Source organism: Oncorhynchus keta, chromosome 10, assembly GCF_023373465.1.
Source record: "Oncorhynchus keta strain PuntledgeMale-10-30-2019 chromosome 10, Oket_V2, whole genome shotgun sequence".
Taxonomy (NCBI): Eukaryota; Metazoa; Chordata; class Actinopteri; order Salmoniformes; family Salmonidae; genus Oncorhynchus; species Oncorhynchus keta.
Genome location: NC_068430.1, coordinates 72,701,732 through 72,716,962, shown reverse-complemented (window position 1 = coordinate 72,716,962; position 15,231 = coordinate 72,701,732). Strand labels below are relative to the sequence as shown.

Here is a 15,231-nt window from a genome sequence, read left to right as displayed (position 1 = left end):
TCTCCCATACTTTCCTCTCTGACTTCTCTCACTGGCCATCTTCTCTAACCTTCCTTCTCATTGTGTTCTTCATCACTCTTTCTTCTTCTCCCTTCATCTTCAGCTCTTCTTTTATCATCCTAATCATCCCTCCATCTTCTCAGCACCCATCCTCCTCCCCCTCGCTGGATATCTTCTTGCTGCTGCTGTTCTTCTTCCTCCAACCAGATCCATCTGTGTTGTGTATACCTCCATTTATTTTCCCTCCCATCCTCTTCCTCCTCCTCCTCTCTCTACGTCCCTCCTCCTCCTCTCTCTACATTCCTCCTCTTCCTCCTCTCTCTACGTTCCTCCCACTCTCTTCCTCCTCTTCCTCCTCCTCTCTCTACGTTCCTCCCACTCTCTTCCACTCTCTTCCTCCTCCTCTCTCTACGTTCCTCACACTCTCTTCCTCCTCCTCTCTCTACATTCCTCACACTATCTTCTTCCTCCTCCTCTCTCTATGTTCCTCCCACTCTCTTCCACTCTCTTCCTCCTCCTCTCTCTACGTTCCTCACACTCTCTTCCTCCTCCTCTCTCTACATTCCTCACACTATCTTCTTCCTCCTCCTCTCTCTATGTTCCTCCCACTATCTTCCACTCTCTTCCTCCTCCTCTCTCTACGTTCCTCCCACTCTCTTCCTCCTCTTCCTCCTCCTCTCTCTACGTTCCTCCCACTCTCTTCCACTCTCTTCCTCCTCCTCTCTCTACCTTCCTCACACTCTCTTCCTCCTCCTCTCTCTACGCTCCTCCCACTCTCTTCCTCCTCCTCTCTCTATCTTCCTCCCACTATCTTCTTCCTCCTCTTCTATTTATGTTCCTCCCACTCTCTTCCTCCTCCTCTCTCTACGTTCCTCCCACTATCTTCTTCCTCCTCCTCTCTCTACATTCCTCACACTATCTTCTTCCTCCTCCTCTCTCTACGTTCCTCCCACTATCTTCTTCCTCCTCCTCTCTCTACATTCCTCACACTATCTTCTTCCTCCTCCTCTCTCTACGTTCCTCCCACTATCTTCTTCCTCCTCTTCTCTCTACGTTCCTCCCACTATCTTCTTCCTCCTCTTCTCTCTATGTTCCTCCCACTATCTTCTTCCTCCTCCTCTCTCTACGCTCCTCCCACTATCTTCTTCCTCCTCCTCTCTCTACGCTCCTCCCACTATCTTCTTCCTCCTCCTCTCTCTACGCTCCTCCCACTATCTTCTTCTTCCTCCTCCTCTCTCTATGTTCCTCCCACTCTCTTCTTTCTCCTCCTCTCTCTACATTCCTCACACTATCTTCTTCCTCCTCCTCTCTCTATGTTCCTCCCAGTCTCTTCCTCCTCCTCTCTCTACGTTCCTCCCACTATCTTCTTCCTCCTCCTCTCTCTACATTCCTCACACTATCTTCTTCCTCCTCCTCTCTCTACGTTCCTCACACTCTCCTCCTCCTCTTCTATCTATGTTCCTCCCACTCTCTTCCTCCTCCTCTCTCTACGTTCCTCCCACTATCTTCTTCCTCCTCTTCTCTCTATGTTCCTCCCACTATCTTCTTCCTCCTCCTCTCTCTACGCTCCTCCCACTATCTTCTTCCTCCTCCTCTCTCTATGTTCCTCCCACTCTCTTCTTTCTCCTCCTCTCTCTACGTTCCTCCCACTCTCTCCTTTCTCCTCCTCTCTCTGCTTTCCTCCCACTCTCTTCCTCCTCCTCCTCACCTCTCTCTACGTTCCTCCCACTCTCTTTCTTCTCTTCCTCACCTCTCTCCACTTTCCTCCCACTCTCCTCCTCCTCCTCTCTCTGCTTTTCTCCCACTCTCTTCCTCCTCCTCCTCTCTCTGCTTTCCTCCCACTCTCTTCCTCCTCTTCCTCACCTCTCTTTGCTTTCATCCCACTCTCCTCCTCCTCCCCTCTGTTTCATTCCACTCTCCTCCTCCTCCTCTCTCTGCTTTCATCCTACTCTACTCCTCCTCCTCCCCTCTCTGCTTTCATCCCACTCTCCTCCTCCTCCCCTTCTCCTCTCCCTGCTTTCGTACCACTCTCCTCCCCCCTTCTCCTTTCTCTGCTTTCATCCCACTCTCCTCCTCCCTTCTCATTTATCTGCTTTCATCCCACTCTCTTCCTCCTCCTCCTCTCCTGTCTCTGCTTTCCCCCCACTCTCCTCCTCCTCCTCCCCCTCTCCTCTCTCTGCTTTCCTCCCACTCTCTTCCTCCTCCTCCCTCTCTCCTCTCCTCCCAGCAGTGTCCAACCTCACTGAAGATTGAGCCCGTTTACAATTAGCATGTGTACCTGCAATTAGGCCTGACAAACCTCCACTAATTATGCTTTTAGATGGGACATTTGTAGTAACAGACTACATTAGCTACCCCCTTTTCCGCTGCTACTTCTCCCTCCACCCCTCTGCTTTGCTCTCCCTCTGGCCCCTTTGATATCTCTTTGCACTATTTCTCTCCCCATTTCTCTGTTTTCTCTCTCCTCCCTTTCTCCCCGTTTTTTCTCGTCTCTCTCGTTGTCCATGTTCATTCCTCCTTTCTCTGCTTTCTACTCCCTTACGTCTCCCTAGTTGTTTTCTCCCTGTTTTCACTCTCATCTCCCTCTTCTGTACCCCCTTTGCATGTCCCTCTCTCTGTCTCTCTATCTCTTTGTCTCCCAGTCCCTATCTCTCTCTGTCTCTCTATCTCTTTGTCTCCCAGTCCCTATCTCTCTCTGTCTCTCTATCTCTTTGTCTCCCAGTCCCTAACTCTCTCTGTCTCTCTATCTCTCTCTGTCTCTCTATCTCTTTGTCTCCCAGTCCCTATCTCTCTCTGTCTCTCTATCTCTTTGTCTCCCAGTCCCTATCTCTCTCTGTCTCTCTATCTCTTTGTCTCCCAGTCCCTATCTCTCTCTGTCTCTCTATCTCTTTGTCTCCCAGTCCCTAACTTTCTCTGCCTCTCTATCTCTTTGTCTCCCAATCCCCATCTCTCTTTCTTTCTCTTTGTGTTTCTCTCCTCCTCTCTCCATCTGCCTCTTAAAAAGCATTAAAGTATAGCAACATTAAGGATACCCATTTCCATCTCGATATAAACGAAAATGCTCTGTCGTTGTCATTTGACTTCTTCACACACACACACACACACACACACACACACACACACACACACACACACACACACACACACACACACACACACACACACACACACACACACACACACACACACACACACACACACACACACACACACACACACACACACACACACACACACACACACACACACACACACAGTCACAAACCAAATGTTTCACATCAAGCTGTGACTAATTGTGTTTCTCCCTGACTGTCCCCTCCCTCTCTTTCTATTCTCTCTCTCCCTATTTCTCTCTGCATTGCTGTTAATAAAAGGAGCAGGAAATAATAGGTCTGCAATTGACTTCAAAGAGGCTAAAGGGGGATGGGAGGGAGGGAGGGAGGAATGAGACTGGTGAGAAGAGGGGTTAATGTCAATGAGAGGCAGATACTGTTCAAAGGAACAAAACAAAAAAGAAAGATATAGAGATAGATAGATAGAAAGAGGAGAGAGCGGAAGAAAGAGAGCAGAAGAGAGAGAGAGTGATAGACTGAGAGAGACAGAAGGAGAGATGGAGAGAGCGAGAGAGCACAGGGAGAGAATAAGCATCAGTCTCAGTCTGTGAGTGTCTGATGGTCACTTAACCTGGCAGCCAGTCCATGAAGCTCAGAACCCGTCAATCTGTCAAAACACACCCGGCGCTGTCGGTCTCCTCACCACACACGCACGCACGCGCACACGCACACACACACGCACACGCACACACACACACACACACACACACACACACACACACACACACACACACACACACACACACACACACACACACACACACACACACACACACACACACACACACACACACACACACACACACACTCCAAACTGTCTTTGATGTCTGCCACAAGGTCCCTCTAAGGAAATCACTAGAATAGAGTGGTGGATTAAGCATTGTTGAGCGTCACTAGACATTTTATCTAAATTTATACCATTTCACCATGTGAACAATACTCTATGTGCATCATTTGATCCTGTTTTCTTTGTGTGCTGTTGTAGCAGTCATGGTATTATTATGATACAGTACCTCTTTTCAGTCCCATCTCCTGCTGGTATTATCATATTTACTGTACATGATATTAATCCTCTCTCTCTCTCTCCCTACCTCCCTCCCTCCAGGTACTGCATTTACACTCCTCCACGATGCTTGTCAGCCTCCTCTCCCCCTCCCCACTCCAGGACAGGCGCATCACCTCCTCCTTCCCCCTCCTCCTCCCGAACACAGCTCTTCCCCTCATCAGCAACCTCGCCTGGCCCTTCCTTCCCTCTCCCTCCCTCTCTCCCTCTCTCTCCTCCTCCTCTCCCTATTCCTTCTGCCCATCTGCGAGTCGGCGCGGTCGCCTGGGAGGGGCGGAGCTGGCCAGGGCGGAGGAGCACCAGGAGGTGCACCCGGGACGGGAGGGGCAGGAGGCGAGAAAGGAGGCCAGAGGGGAACAAACCTCATCCCCCCTCACTACTCCCCTTACTACCCCCCAGTATCCCCCATCCGGCCCCCTGCGCCCCCCTTACCTCCCAAAGTGGCCTCCTCTCTTAGCATCGCCGTCATCCTGGTGGGCAATTCTAGCGAGGTGTCGTCCACCTACGTGGAGAAAGAGGAGTTCCTCCATGTTCCTCACCCTACCAAAGTCCAACTGGAGACCATGAACGACACGGACCCCAAGAGTATCATCAACCGAATCTGCACCCTGATGACCAACACTTGGCTGCAGGGGGTGGTGTTCGGGGACGACACGGACCAGGAGGCCATCGCTCAGATCCTGGACTTCATCTCTGCCCAGACACACATCCCCATCCTGGGCATCCGAGGAGGCTCCTCCATGGTCATGGCTGCCAAGGTATGGAACACCACCTTTAATGCACATCTATTTCCACTGTAGTACACACAACCTCAGAAACCTATCTATTGAATAGTATGATGCCGTTCATATAATAGTTACAGCTGGTTGGATACACATGTATACAGTGTAATGACAAAATGTACTGTTGGTTAAAGGCTTGTAAGTCAGCATTTCTCTTTGTATTTGGAGCACATGACAAATCAACTTTGATTTGATATGATGACACCACCACTAGTACAATGCAGGACAGTAGGTAGAAATAACTCCGTGAAGCTCACTAAATGCTCAGGGTCCTGACACTAGTTGTTATAGTTCTCTATACATTGGGTACATGCATGCATTCTCTATCCAAGTGCTGGTGTTGAGCCCTGGTTTTTAGTCACACCAACTACTCGACTGAAAGCTAGCTCCTGGTCCAAGGGTGATAGTTGACTTTTGTATATCTCAAACAAGGTTTCTCATCAACTAGTTGACTTTTGTATATCTCAAACAAGGTTTCTCATCAACAAGTTGACTATTGTATATCTCAAACAAGGTTTCTCATCAACTAGTTGACTTTTGTATTTCTCAAACAAGGTTTCTCATCACCTAGCAACAGGCATACTGTACTATATCTATGCATGTTCCTGTATGAGGGGCGACCAACCTCCTGAAGCGCATTAAGGCACAGCTGGGTAAGACCACAGAAATAGAAGGACACAGAATGTTTCTATTGAATGGCAGCTATACAGACGCAGAAAAGAAGACAAGTAGTCGGCCAACGCGTTGCAAACACGTTAGAGAGACGATTTACAAGTGATAAACACATGTAAGTAGGAGCACATCAGCCTACACATTACAATACATCAGGGCGCATAACTGCAACATGTTTCAACTCAATAAGTCTTCCTCAAGCTGCGTTGTTATGCTATACAACCGATCAAGGCAGTGTTACTTTCAATATTCAATTGACAAGAGGTACAGTGGATCCGTTAAAATCACGCAGAGCAGGGAAACATGACCGTTTTAGCCACTCTATTCTGAGCGGCACTGGGTCCGACTGTGAACGCTACAGCATCTTATTCCAGGCCCGTCTCTCAATGATTGATTCAGCTGTTAATTGGCTTCCTACAGCATGTGAATCTGACGTCACGTCCACGGCTTCTTCTCAGATGGAACCATTCCCTAGATAGTGCCCTCTGGGCCCTGGTCAGAGGTAGTGGACGACATAGGGAATAGAGTGACAGCGAGGCTACTTAACCTTGAAAAGACTCGCTGTTTGAGACAATGGGACGTTTGGCAAGTCAAATAAGAGCTTTGTCAGATGTGACTTAAAGGAAAACTCCAGGCCAAAACTATAGGGGCTATTTTGCATTTGTTTTATTAGTCCATTGTTGATTTAGTCCCAAAATGTTTTGCATGTCAGCAGTCAAGTTTTCAAGATATATAACTTTCTAAATAGATAAATACAGCTGGTAGGATGCTGTGCTCCCTCTCCGGCCTCTAGGTCACCAGGCTGCTCATTATGGTGCACACCTGTCACCATCGTTACATGCACTTGCGCGTCATTAGACTCACCTGGACTCCATCACCTCCTTGATTACCTGCCCTGTATATGTCATTCCCTTTGGTTCCTTCCCCAGGCATTATTATTTCTGTTCCTGTGGCATGTCTGGGCATTGTTCGTGTTTCTTATTTTGTATTATGTTGTGTTTATTTATTCAAATGTATTAAAACACTCACTCCCTGGACTTGCTTCCCAACTCTCAGCACACATCGTTACAGAATGACTGCCTCAACTGGCTCAACGAGTTTCCATCCCTCAGCGGGATCGATAGGCTCCCATGCCTCAGCTGGCTCTATAGGCTCTCATGCCTCAGCGGGTGAACAGGTTCCTGTTCCTCGACCCAGGCAACCAGAGAGGTCTCAGTTGGTTTATCAGCCGGTTCGTTAGGTTTCTGCGCCTCAGTGGAGGAGACCGGTCCGCTCCGGATCCCCGGGATCGTCCCTTTGGTTGGCGTCCTGCAGCTGGAGCTGAACGCCCCGGGGAGGGGGTACTGTCACGTGTGCTCTCTCTCCGGCCTCTAGGTCACCAGCCTGCTCATTATGGTGCACACCTGTCACCACTGTTACGCGCACCTGTGCGTCATCTGGACTCCATCACCTCCTTGATTCCCTGCCCTATATATCAAATCAAATCAAATCAATATATATGTCACTCCCTTTGGTTTCTTTCCCAGGCGTCATTGTTTCTCTTTCTGTTTCATGTCTGTGCATTGTTTGTGTTTCTTGTTTTGTATTATATTATGTTTATTTATTAAAACACTCCCTGAACTTACTTCACAACTATAGCACACATCGTTACATTTTTGAATCATATGATGCTGCGTTTTGCATAATATGAGGATAAATGCATCATACCAGCTGTAATTATGTATTTTGATGATGTGGTGAAACCTACTTTTGAATTGTAACGTACCCAGTAATAACAGACCAATGAACCATATAAATACTTTAGTGAATGTGATTTATCTATCCAGGCTTAGAAATTATTGATGAGATTAGGCCACTGAACATAATGGGAAGTCTTGTAGAAGTCTCTGAGTGTTAGGGGGTGATTTGTCTTTCTTTGAGGATATTTTGACTTGCTTTTGGGGAGTCTGCATCAGTTCTCATCTACTTCGTTCACTTCAGCATCAAAATGGAGGCACCGAGGCAGTGGCTTTTCTGTCTGGGTTGTGTGAGTTAGTTGGACAGTGTCATGACCGTCCACAAAAATCCAAATAGGTCAGATCAGGTTTGTAATGAATGACTTCAATCAGACCCCTTCTCACCTTGGTGTTAACAAGGTCTGCGCTCTCAAGATTCACCAAATTAATGCTCTGTTTCAACAGACTTTTCCCCGCTGAAACTCTAACACGTTCCCAAACTAATACTGGAACAATCTACCATAGAGCCAGCCTGCAGGAACTGCCCCTTTTGAGCAAGCTGTATAAATGATGGGTTAAGAATGAAACAGGAGACAAAGGGCTATGAGACAGAAGTTTTATCTGAAACACATGAAAAGTGAGATGTATACGGAGGGTGCGGGGCAACAATAATATAATAATAATAATATATGCAGACGCTTTTATCCAAAGCGACTTACAGTCATGTGTGCATACATTCTACGTATGGGTGGTCCCGGGGATCGAACCCACTACCCTGGCGTTACAAGCACCATGCTCTACCAACTGAGCTACAGAAGGACCGAACAGCAGAAGATGCAACAAAAGATGAACAGCAGAGGGGCTAAGAAGCAGGTCCCGAGTGGAAAGCCATACCCTCTGACCGAGCCGACAGCGGGGATCAGGGTCCGGTGGCGATCCGCCTGTCGCCGATACTTGGATGTGGTCTTCAGAAGAGAGGCTCAGGTACCGCGACAGAGGCCAATGAACGTCTGGGCAGAGGGTATGCTGACTTCTTCCAGGGGCTGATATCCCAGTGGCCGAGCAGGGAAGGGTGTTACAGATGTATTACACCCACATGAGTTGCTGGCTCCAGGTGGTGGGATTGGCAGGGATGAGGCAACGAAGAGCCGCCTCAAGGTCCTGATTGGCTCGCTCCGACTGGCCATTAGATTTGGGGTGAAAACCAGAGGACAGGCTGGCCGACGACTCAATGAGGGTGCAGAACGCATTCCAGAACCGGGACGAGAACTGAGGACCACGATCAGAGACCATGTTGACAGGAAGTTCATGGAACCGGAAGACGTGCTGCACCATGAGCTGGGCCGTCTCCTTGACTGAGGGCAACTTGGGAAGGGGAATAAAATGGGCGGCTTTAGAAAACCTATCCAGCCCTGTTAGGATTGTGGTGTTGCCATCTGACGGACGAAAACCACTAACAAAGTCCAGGGATATATGGGAGCAGGGGCAGTGAGGAACAGGGAGTGGCTATAGAAGGCCAGCTGGAGCTTACTGCGGAGTCTTATTTTGTGCACAGACAGTGCAGGCGGAAACAAATGTGGAGACATCAGGAACCATGGAAGGCCACCAAAAGCGTAGTCGGATGAAAGCCAGGGTCCGACGGGAGTCTGGGTGGCAGGTCAGTCTCGAGGAATGTGCCCACACCAGGACTGGGGAACAGCAGAGTCTGGGACAAACATCCAGTTAGCCGGACCCCCCTGGGAATGCTGTGCCTTACGGACAAGGCTCTCTATACGTCAGATGACTGCAGGCGTTAGACAGGAGATAGGGAGTATGGACTCGGGGTCAGACGGAGTAGCAGCGGAGCTATACAAATGTGAGAGTGCATCAGACATTCTGATGTAATATTTTGCGCCCTCCAACCAGTACCTCCACTCTTCCAACACCATCTTGAAGGCGAGGAGTTCTCTATTTTCCACATCATAGTTCCTATCAGCAGGGGTAAGACGATGGGAGACAAAGCGCAGGGGTGCAGAATTTGGTCTTGGTCAGAACGCGAGGGACAGGATGGCCCCCGCCCCGACATCCGAGGTGTCGAACTCCACCACAAACTGACAGGATGGGTCCAGATGGATTAAGATGGGGGCTGTGGTGAATCGATGTTTGAGGTCTGAGAAAGCCCGGTCAGCTGCTGGAGACCACGTGAATGGAACCTTGGGAGAGGTGAGTGTTGAGACGGGGGAAGCCAGGGTACTGTAACCACGGATGAAGCGGTGGTAGAAGTTCGCAAACCCCAGGAAACGATGCTGATGCACTCTGGATGTGGTTGAGGCCAATCCACCACTGCTCTTACCTTGTCTGCATCCATCTGTATATGTCCTGCAGCGCTGACATATCCTAGGAAGGAAATGGTGGAGCAATGGAATTCACACTTCTCTGCTCTAACGAAAAGCTGGTTCTCCAGGAGACGCTGAAGGACCTGTCGGATGTGGAGGACAAGGATGTCGTAGACAGACACGAACCGGTTCTGCATGTTCTGGAGCACATCGTTGACCAGGGCCTGGAACACAGGGTGAGCGTTTGTTTGTCCGAATGGCATAACCGAGTACTCATAGTGCCCGCTAGCCATGTTAATTACAGTCTTCCACTCATTTCCTTCCTGTATGCAAACCATATAGTAGGCGTTCTGAAGGTCCAACTTAGAGAAGATGGTCGCTCCCTGAAGAGGTTCGAAAGCCGAGGAGATGAGTGAGGGTAACGGTTTTTAACCACAATGTCATTTATGCCCCGGTCGTCGATACACGGGCTGCGGGTGAGGCAGATGGACAAATACCACCTGCAGTGAGAGAGTCCTCAATGCTCTCCTCCATAGCCTTGGTCTCCGGACTCAACAGGGAGTAAAGCCATCCCAGAGGTAGTGTAGTGCCTGGGAGAAGGTCAATGGCACGGTCATAGGGTCAATGTGGGGGAGAGACGTAGCGTGGTCCTTGTTGAAGACCTCCCAGACCAGGTACTCCAGGTACTCTGCAGGAATGGCTGAGAGATCCAAGGCTTCTCCCAAGCCTGCAGGAAGACGTCCCGGGGCAGACGTTGCCAACTTAAGATACTGTGCATGGCAGAACCGTCTCCAAACAACGATAGACCCAGTAGCACAGTCGATCAGGGGATTGTGCTTCTGGAGCCACGAATACCCCAAAACCACGTTGACAGATTCTATGAGCAGGAACTGCATACATTTCCTGATTCGTAGGTTGATAAGAACCGTATTGCGGGTGACTCTGCCAATAGAGCGCCCATCCAGTGCTCTGAAGTCCATGGGAATTGAGAGGAGTTGATTGGAGATTCCCAGCTCTGACACCAATGGAGTGTCGATAAAGCTCTCGTCGGCCACAGTGCCAATGAGCACCTGGAGAGATTTGGCCTGGTCACCCCCTAACAGGGTGGTATGATGATGCGTACGAGTAATGGGAGATTGGAAAATCCCTGTATGGCTCACCAGAGAACTCGTACTTACTGATGAGCCGGGTCTTTTTAATGGACAGGTGGAAATATTGTGTCCTGTAGTCTTGCAATACATACAGCTCCTGGTGCTCAACCTGCATAAACTTTCATCTGGAGACAATCTAGCCTTTCCCAGTAGCTTGGGCTCTGGTCAAGGAGATGAGGGAGTCTAGGTCCATGGGCAGCTCCCGGGCAGCAAGCTTGTCATTAATCACTGATAATCTTTGGAGGAACTCGTCTAGCAGGGCTCCCAGGTTTGAGGCAATCTCAGCCGCCAACTTGCAAAAATCCACTGCGTAGTTTGCCACACTACGGGAGTCTTGCCGTAGTTGGAGCAGCTTACGAGCAGCCTCTCTCCCGGACATCAGAGAATTGAACAATTCACCTACCTCCGCCACAAACTCCTCCAGACTGAGGCAAATGGTGGACTGTTACTACCACACCGACTTAGCCCAGGCGAGTGCCCTCCCGGACATCAGCGTTATCAAATATGCTATCTTTGAGCGGTCCGAGGGGAACGAAGAAGGCTGCGGGTTGAAGATGAGGGAGCACTGGGAGAGAAACGCACGGCACGGCACGTTCCAGAATCTCCAGCGTAGTGCCTCTGGAGGAGGTAAGCGAGGTTTGTGGGACACCGGGGTAAGCTGGGAAGAAATGTCGGTGGTGGCCGGGTTGCTGAGAGTCTGGGGAATTACTGTAGTGACTTGCTGCCTAGTTGGGAATCTGCAGTGCTCCAGCAATGTGTCGAACACATGGTCACGGTGTTCTGCCATGGTATGGAGTCTCTCCATAAGGCATTGCAACTCCCCATGTCTTCCAATGGTGGCTCCTTGGAAGTAGACAGCCTTGCGGAGCTGATCCGAGCCTGCTGGGTGAGTCATGGCCAGTTCGTACTATCACGGCTCAGGCTAAGACCCAGATACAGACACAGGAGGCGGATAGTACGAGTCTCAGAGTTTATTATAGTACACGCGGCAGTCAAAACATTCAGAACTGAGAAGAGTAGGAAAAACAAACTAGAGCACAGGGAACACACTGGTAGGACTTGGTGGGACAAGACAAACTGGCAACAGATAAACAGAAAAGGCAGGTATAAATACACAAGGGATAATGGAGGGAAATATGAGACACCTGGTGGGGGGTGGAGACAAGCACAAAGACACGTGAAACAGATAAGAATGTGACACTGTCCCTCTCTCTCTCCCTCTCCATCTCTTCTTTGACAAGGATCAATGTTGTTGACGTTCTGCTAGGGATCTGTTTTCAGCGTATTACATCTCCAGTCAATAACCGATGCAAAACGTTTATTCTGTGTTCCCATTTAATTAGCTAGTAAATAAATAATTAAACCAATTTGTGAAGTATTGAATCATAAGTCAGGCCCAGGTTTTTGCAGATGCAAGGAGATTACGACTGTTCACTATGTTGATATAATACAAGGTTATTTTTAATAAGTTGACTGTTTATACAAATGTGATTGGTAAAGACCTTTTAGAGTTTAAAGAACCACTCTCGTGGTGCCCCAGATCCTAATAAGTTGGAAAAGAGATATTATCTCAATGAGAAAAAACCTGTATAAATAAAGGTAAAATAAAAATAAAAAAATGAGTTAATTGTTACATGATGGATTTCGTCAGGTAACAATTAAAAATAGTTTTGAAGACTTCAAACGTCCTTAGAAGATATTGATGTCTTCTATGTACCTGTTTAGTACTGTGACCAAAATCAGTGGGAGACTAAAATACATCTGTGTCTCTGTGAACCCCCTGAACTCGGTTAAATGGATGACATGAAAACAACTAAAATCAAACAGGATTGAATTCAAACAACCACTGACTGTGAGATGGTCTTTTACAAAGGTCTGAGGCTGTTAGCAAAGGTCAGCTTGGGGTTTGCAAACAGACATTCATCTGAGAAACAAGCCTCTCAGAGGAAAGTGAGAGAGACTGAGAAAAGAAAAAGGTAATTCACTGAAAATGGTTCTCTGAAAACAGAGAGAAAGGCAAGACCACAGCAATAGGCACACTTCAAAAAGCACCACAGAAAAGATAGTAAATAGAGTCCGAGAGGAATAGAGAGTCAGAAATAGAAAGACGGAGAGAGAGAATGTGTAACACACAGAGAGATAGGGTTATGAAATGATCCAGAATATGTGTGTGGGTGTGAGGGAGGAAGAGGATTCTACTCAACATATAATTACCCTATTTAAAAACTGACAGTTAGAGAGAGGGCACCAACACTGAGACTGACAGGAACTGACAGGGACTGACAGGGACTGACAGGGACGTTGAGACACATGCCCAGGACAACAATACAAGTCAGGAGGGGAAAAACACACGCTAAAGGCCTATTAGAGAGAGGGAAGGACAGGTAGAGAGAGAGAGAGATGTGAAGAGATGAAAACTGAAGACATATAGGACTGTTTTCTCTCTTTTCTTAGTAATTACTTCTCACTTGCCCCACACACACACACACACACACACACACACTGAACACAGAACTGTAGGCTGAATGAGGCTGATACGGTTGGCATGGAAACCCCATGCTTATAAATTTCTATATATATATAAGGACAACTACAGAGGGAGGTAGGCATGTTTATTTTCTGAGCCTCTGAAAAAGGGGAAGGAATAGAATAGACGGATGAAGCCAAAATTCTCTGGTCATGGGGTAGGTAGTGTGAGGTTGTGTACAGGCTAAACCTGGAACAGAGGGATGGGGGGATGGAACTGACTGGAGAGATGGAGGGATGGGGGACTGATGGAGAATAGATGAGAAGTTATTGTGATAGATGTTTTGGAAATAAGAGATTTGGTGCACATTACTGCACCAGATATGTAAATATGAAAAGGAGGAGGCTGGAAAGGGAAAGAAAGATGGAGGAAGCAAAGAGAGAGAGTTCTCAGATGGCGAGAGAGATGTGTGTGGGTGAGATGGAACATGACGCCTATAGAGTCATGTGGGGGAGTTGTATGAACCGTGATCCTGTGTGCATGTGTGTGTGTGGGCGTGTGGGCGTTTGTCCCTACATGCTGTGTGTGAGTGCAAGCGCAACATGAAAACAACCCCAGCAGCAATACCTCAGTTCTCTTCAGGTTGTTGGGTCAATCATCTATCAAGGCCCCACCATAACCAGTCATCTATTCTAAATCTTCCTTCTAAGCCTCCCCTAACCTCTCACTCTGGGTCATAACCTCTCACCAATAGGTCATATGAGGCCTCACCATTACCAGTAATCTATTCTAACACCATTACCAGTAATCTATTCTAACACCATTCCCAGTCATCTATTCCAACTCTCCTGTCTAAACGTGGACAGGAGACAACTACAAATACCTAGGTGTCTGGCTAGACTGCAAACTCTCCTTCCAGACTCATATTAAACATCTCCAATCCAAAATCAAATCTAGAATTGGCTTTCTATTCCGCAGTAAAGCCTCCTTCACTCACGCCGCCAAACTTACCTTAGTAAAACGGACTATCCTACCGATCCTCGACTTCGGCGATGTCATCTACAAAATAGCTTCCAATACTCTACTCGGCAAATTGGATGTAGTCTATCACAGTGCCATCCGTTTTGTTACCAAAGCGCCTTATACCACCCACTACTGCGACCTGTATGCTCTAGTAGGCTGGCCATCGCTACATATTCGTCGCCAGACCCACTGGCTCCAGGTCATCTATAAGTCTATGCTAGGTAAAGCTCTGCCTTATCTCAGCTCAATGGTCATGATAACAACAGCCACCCATAGCACACGCTCCAGCAGATATATCTCACTGGTCATCCCCAAAGCCAACACCTCCTTTGGCCGCCTTTCCTTCCAGTTCTCTGCTGCCAGTGACTGGAACAAATTGCAAAAATCGCTGAAGCTGGAGACTTACATTTCCCTCACTAACTTTAAGCATCAGCTTTCTGAGCAGCTAACCGGTCGCTGCAGCTGTACATAGTCCATCTGTAAATTGCCCACCCAATCTACCTACCTCATCCCCCATATTGTTTTTATTTACTTTGCTGCTCTTTTGCACACCAGTATCACTACTTACACATCATCATCTGCTCATCATCATCTGCTCATCTATCACTCCAGTGTTAATCTGCTAAATTGTATTTACTTTGCTACTATTGTCTATTTATTGCCATACCTCCTCATGCCATTTGCACACACTGTATATATACTCTCTTTTTTTCTATTGTGTTATTGACTGTACACTTGTTTATTCCATGTGTAACTCTGTGTTGTTGTCTCTGTTGCACTGCTTTGCTTTATCTTGGCCAGGACGCAGTTGTAAATGAGAACTTGTTCTCAACTGGCATACCTGATTAAATAAAGGTGAAATAAAAAAAATAAGCCTCTCCTAACCTCTCACTCTGGTCCCAATAGGTCATATAAGGCCTCACCACTACC

At 47.9% G+C, this 15,231-nt stretch overlaps 1 protein-coding gene across 1 annotated transcript in view; it reads left to right on the top strand.

Annotated features, from left to right (window-relative positions):
* LOC118378778 (glutamate receptor ionotropic, NMDA 2B-like) overlaps nt 1-15,231 on the top strand; it is a 159,760-nt gene that overhangs the window by 51,326 nt on the left and 93,203 nt on the right. Inside the window, exon 3 of the mRNA XM_052526077.1 lies at nt 4,219-4,934. Coding sequence (XP_052382037.1) covers nt 4,219-4,934 — 716 coding nt within the window. The remainder of the gene's footprint in view (nt 1-4,218; nt 4,935-15,231) is intronic.